General features: G+C 40.1%; 1 protein-coding gene across 4 annotated transcripts in view; it reads left to right on the forward strand.

The window, feature by feature from the left end:
• Nucleotides 1-5,317, forward strand: part of LOC117944587 (protein yippee-like 1) — a 30,936-nt gene extending 25,619 nt beyond the window's left edge. For all 4 annotated transcript variants that reach the window (XM_034871545.1, XM_034871548.1, XM_034871547.1 and 1 more), the window contains 2 exons: nucleotides 628-736; nucleotides 1,957-5,317. In XM_034871545.1, the coding sequence (XP_034727436.1) occupies nucleotides 628-736; nucleotides 1,957-2,046 (199 nt within the window). In that variant the 3' untranslated portion in view covers nucleotides 2,047-5,317. The remainder of the gene's footprint in view (nucleotides 1-627; nucleotides 737-1,956) is intronic.
• Nucleotides 5,318-6,000: the final 683 nt, after the last annotated feature.

Below are 6,000 nucleotides of genomic sequence, written 5' to 3' on the forward strand. Positions count from 1 at the left end.
AAAGAAATAAATGGAAAAAACAGTAGATTTTCCCTTCCACATAAGCATTTATGTAAGGTCCCTACTGAAGTGCAGTTTTAAAGTATTGGCACTGTAGTATTTCCATTTTGGGTGGCTTTATACTTTCCTCCATTACACTTATCTATAGATATGGTAGATAAGCTCAGAAAATGTCACTGTTGTCAGGTTAAAAAATAATCTCCAAATGTCAACTTTTTGGGGACTAAGCAATGTAGCTTTTTTTGGCAATGTATTGTTGACATTTTGAAATAAATTTCACGGCAGTCAACTAAATCGTTTTAAGTGCAAGAAAATACCCCAAATTAAGGAAATCTCAAGTATAAAAAAAAAAGATAATGTCTCATATATGGAGAAATAGTTTATATAGAATTAGAACAGAATATTTTCACCCACTTGTATTTCAAGTTTAGATCATTTTATTTCATTTTAGTCTTAAATGTGTAATAATGAATACGTTGTACCAGGTACACTTTGACAAGGAGTGTTCTTGTCAATGAGTACTATCATTTTGAATACTTGAGGACTGTTTTTTACTTTAAGTAAAAAACAAAACAAAATTGAGCTCTTCTTCTGCTATCCTGACCTTGCTTGCTGTCTTCCCTGCAGGGTGAATGTCGGCTGCGGGCCAGCTGAGGAGCGGGTACTCCTCACAGGTTTACATGCTGTGGCTGACATCTACTGTGAAAACTGTAAAACCACCCTGGGTTGGAAATATGTAAGTCACCTTAAACTCTCACCTGAGGTCTTTACTTTTCCCGTCTGAGTGTTCCTTCATGTACCACTTACGCTTGCTGCTGTGTTGTTGTGCAACCTCTGTGGTTTCTTGGCTTGCAACGGGACAAATGATGCTATTACAGGTCAAAAGAACGAGGTTGCTCTCATTAAAGCATTGCTTGTTAAAGCCATGGTGACACTTAGAGATCAGAGATTGAGTGCTTTGTGGTCTCCTAGCATGTAAGATAATTACGGTGCCGAAAGGTTGGCTGCAGACAGCCAGACTGGTACCTCTGAGAGTCTACAGTGATTAAATGTCAGGGCATTTTGAAGAGGCTTGTCCCGGTAATTGTCTGAAAAGACTGTAAGAAGGGTGTAAAATAACTAAACTAAGTATAAGGCAGGGACTAACTTAAAGCCTCTCCTTCAGTGACAAAAACAATTAGAGATTCTCAGAAAGGCACCGCAAAGCAAAGCCGAGCGGAGCGGAGCTGGTTTACAAGGCAAAGCAGGCTGCGCCGATAATGAAAGACACAGACCCACATCGGCATCCTGATTCTCATGAAGCTCCGCAGGACTGAGACGTATGCCGGAAATCATCCAGCACTTTAGGAGATGTGTTGTCAGACGGGAAGTTAATTTAAAAGAGGTGGTTGAGTCACCGGACAAAAGTCTCTATAAAGTCTCTATCATATTAATCTCCCGAGTTGAACCCGCGGCCACTGCATCAAGGATTAAACCTCTATATATGGGCGCCCGCTCTGCCAACTGAGCTATCTCGGTGCCGGACAAAAACAATCCAACTCAAGGTTCACTTACTGGCTTTTGTCCTTTAGTTTTACCCACATCTTTCTCATTGGATTGAGTCTGCTTAGTTGTCATGAATATGCTTGTATTTGCATATTACATCATTACTCATGCTTTATTTCAAACATAGTTGTAGTTGTTGAGTTGGAGCTCCATTTTAACTATATTTAAGTAACCATTATAGAATCAGACTGCAACTAATGATTATTTTTATTATGGATTAATGCTCTGATTATTTTCTCCATTAATCGATTACAATGTTTAAGTACAAGTAAAGTATAAGTGCCTCAAATTTGTACTTGTGTAAAAAATAAATGTACTCAGTTTTGTGTGTGTGTGTGTGTGTGTGTGTGTGTGTGTGTGTGTGTGTGTGTGTGTGTGTATACACATATGTAATTTTTTTTTTTTTTACAGGAACACGCATTTGAGAGCAGTCAAAAGTACAAAGAGGGAAAGTTCATCATCGAGCTGGCTCACATGATCAAGGACAACGGATGGGAGTGATGCTCCTCTTTCCTTTTTCTGACCATGGAATGCTCTTTACTAAACTGCGTGGAGCGACGACCATCGACCACCCTGCCCCCCCTCCCAAACCCCTTAAAAAAAACAACAACTTCTTCCTCCCGCCTCCTTCACGTGCACACCCACCCACCTGGTCATCGTGAAACAGAACAGAACAAATGACATACAAAAAAAAAAGAAAGACGACGAGGAAGCGGAGCAACTGTTGAAAAATCACGTCACAGGAGTCCTGTCGTTACTTTAAAGATTGTGAGTTCTCCTTCACATCGCCGGAGCTTTTTGGGCTTGACCCCCGCCCTCTCACTCTCACCTCACTCCCCACCACCAAACCACGCTTAACAAGTGATGTGGTTATATGGCGACCACTATGCGAAAGGAGAGAGACTTCACTGAGGCGACAAGGCTTTGGTTTTCTTTATTTTGCCCACCAAGCGAGACATACAATGATTATTTTTTAAGGTTATTTGCTATAGTTTTAGTAAGGTAAGGTTTTGGTTTGATGGCATATGGATGTTACTGGTTAGCATTTTATTTCCCTGTCAAGTATGTCATGTTTTTTTATTTAAATCTTTTTTGGGCTTGTTGTATCTCTGCCTATAGCTGAGCATGCTTTTCTTTGCTAATGTCCAAATGAGCAATCAGGGACTGGTGAGGAGCGGAGGGGAAAGGGAGTTTATTGTAGTTAAAAATATGTAGCAGCATCTTGCTTTTAAAAAAAAAAAGTTGCAAAGGATGGGATTGTAGTAGTGTGGGATTTTACTCCTGATATTTCTTTTTTTTTAAATCTTTTTTTCTTTCTTGTGACTTTTCTTCATTACCCCCAACCCCCCTTCCCTCCCTGGTACTTTTCAGGACCCAAAAAGCATTGAAAGCAGCACCTACAATTTGTTTGACATAAATGGATATATATACATTTATATAAATATTTAGATATATAAATATGTTTAGTGTTTGGCTAAGTGCGATAGTGGCTGGTCCCATTTTGCAGCGAGTGAAAACAACTTGAAAAGGAGCAGAAATAGTTTCTAGTTTGGGGAACCTGACATCAGGGGCCACATGTCATAAAGCATTAGGGCAGACTGTAATATTCCATTGTCTAGTGATGGCACACTAAGAGACACAACCACATAATAATATATGTACACACATACTATGATTACAAATCCATAAATACTATGAAATTGTTCGTAGTACGTAAATATTGAAAAATGGATTCTAAATATATATTAACTGTCATGCACATGTATATATGCATATGACTGTGTGTGTATATATACATTGTGTGTGTGTTCACGCATTACTCCGTGACATAACTTGAACAATGTTACTTTGTTTGCACTTTGCAGAGGCCTTTGGTTCATTTCAGTTTAGAGGCAAAAAGTTTCAATTTCATCTGTTTAAAAAAAAAAACTAAAATAAACATGGCCTTCTTACAGATGAATGACAGAATGTTGGAGACGGACATTTTTTTTGTTGACCTGGACGGTTAAGGGGTTTGTTCATCGTCTCTATTAGAATCTTCTAGATGATCTGGTTTTATTCAAATTATTTAGCAAAACTCTGCTTTTCCTCTCAATTCTTTGCTTGAGAAAAGTGTAGTTTCCGATTCTTTGCTGCTATTGTCTTGCCATATCCTTCCCGCTCTTGTAGGTCTTTTGCACTTTACATGCTTATCCGTCTCTCTCTCTCAAAGCGTATGAATTGTCTCTTTGTAATTTGCCTCTAAGCCACATGAATCTTGTGCCTCTTCAAAACATAAACAGCCTCCCCTCATATTTTGTGTTGTGCAGCGCATAACTCCAAAAACCTTTTGTGTGAACTGATGCCTGTCTTCCCCTTCTTCTGGTTCAAAATGGCCCTCAAAATTAACTTTCTCTACCAAAATCCTCATAGAGCTCTTCCCTTTTTTCTTTTCTTTTTTTTCGGACAACAGAGATTTGGTATACATACAAACTTATATTTTCTACGTTAAGATTTAGAGGTGCAAAAATGGATAGACATTCAGTATATTTCTCACCGTTAAGCATAGAGGAGGAGGTTTAGAACATGTGGGATAGAGATTTAAAAATAAACAGTGATTGATTACTTTGCCGGCAAGGTCAGTCAGATCACACAACTTTTTATCCTAAAAACGATGACAATGCAAACCCTTAATAGTTAGCAGTGGTAACTACTTGAAAATATAAAGACATAAACAGCTGAGATGTTGGCCCGTGTTACAGTTTTTGTACATAAAGTTACATATTTAAGGTTTTTATACGTATTTCTACTGGGTTAGTTATTTTACTTCCCCAACTTGAAGCACTTTTGTTCACTGTGTGTTTGTGGGTGTGGGCGTGGGCGTGGGCGCATTAGCCAACCTGCATGCCTGCACTCAAAAGTGAATGTGTAGTTTCTTTTCCTCTTTATTTCTCTTTTGTTTTTCCTCTTTCTTTTGGTTTGGAAGTGTTATTATTTGTCCTGTTGTTGTTTTTTCCGTTCGCAGCTGTTTGGTTTCTCTCCCGGTGATCTGTGAGGTCAACAGCCAGGTTAGTTTGTTTGAAAGTGATTTACCCCTGTTTTGTTGGTTTTCTGTTAGCTTGTTCATTTAGCTTGTGCGGTGGGAGCCCGTTAGAGGGCTGATGTTTCGGTATCTGCTGAGCCATGTAGACAACGAGGGCGAGCTGGAATCTCCCACCATGTCGCAGGGAGAGCCTTTATCAAGACCCTTTCGCCACCACAGTCAGCGTACAGAGGGATGGAACGCACCCTCTGGCAGCCATATTGGAGGTCCTTCTCCTTTGGCAACGCTGGCTGTGAATATCTGATTGTATTTCTTGAGACCGTATTCATTGTTGTGCTGGTTTTAACTAAAAATGGAACAGTTTCTTCCCTGATCTGTTTGATTTATTTTTTGACAATGCTACCTAAGCTTGGCCACTACATCCCAGTTCTGGGGCTGCACCCTTTGAAGTTTGCATTTTAAATCTCTTAACAGGTCAAACAAGGTCTGGTCTATTTTAAACACTCCTTCAAATGCAGCATTCTGTGTCCCACAAAATCCAGCACAAACGTTGTTTAGGAGCACCTCCTTTGACTGACACCCAGAGATTCAACTGCACAACTGGCTGCAGTGAGGCAGGCGTGTACTCCAGGGGTGTGTCAGTACACCGAGACATCAGTGTTGGGTGTGGTTACATGTGAAACAGAGCGTATTTTGGACTACAACCATTGGTGCTGGGTGTGAAACTTTCCACCAGAGAGGGCATTGAAACCAAACTTTTGATCCTGGTGTTATCTTACTCTTTATTGGTGAATTCAAGTGATCTTCTTCAATTTGTAAAGTCGGGAAATACAGCGTGACCTCATTGATATTTGTGTTCCTGTGGTCATCAGTGCTGAACTGAGTTTACTACTACTATACACCACTTTGTGTGTTGTGAAAAACAGCAGAAATAATCTCAACACAAATGTTTTTCCGAGAACTCGACTGTGTCATCCTTTATGCGCTCAGAGCAATGGAAATGTGAACATCTATCTATCATAACTGGGCCGCTCCATCTGCTGAACAGCTACCAAATATACCTTGTGGTGTGAACATTTTGTCCATTTTCAATCGACTTTAGGAGTTGACAAGGAGCACCTGAATGCACCATTGTTTCTATGTACATTACGCTGCTCTAGCCTTCAGGAGGCCAGTACCTCAGGAGGACACTTTCAAGTAGTGATGGCCATATGAAGCTGGGTGAAACGGTGTCTTTGCTTTCTGAACCCTACTAGATGGCTCTCATGGTTTTAAGAGAAAGGCTTAAGGCATTGCAATTCAATGTATACTCAACACTTTGTTGGACAGAGAGCGCCATCTAGTGGGCTCTGAAACACAAACACTAGTTCACGAAGCTTCATTTGGCCATCACTACTTTCAAGGGGTGCATCCATCCTAATTTGTGATGCAGC

This window comes from Etheostoma cragini, chromosome 5 (assembly GCF_013103735.1).
Source record: "Etheostoma cragini isolate CJK2018 chromosome 5, CSU_Ecrag_1.0, whole genome shotgun sequence".
Classification (NCBI taxonomy): Eukaryota; Metazoa; Chordata; class Actinopteri; order Perciformes; family Percidae; genus Etheostoma; species Etheostoma cragini.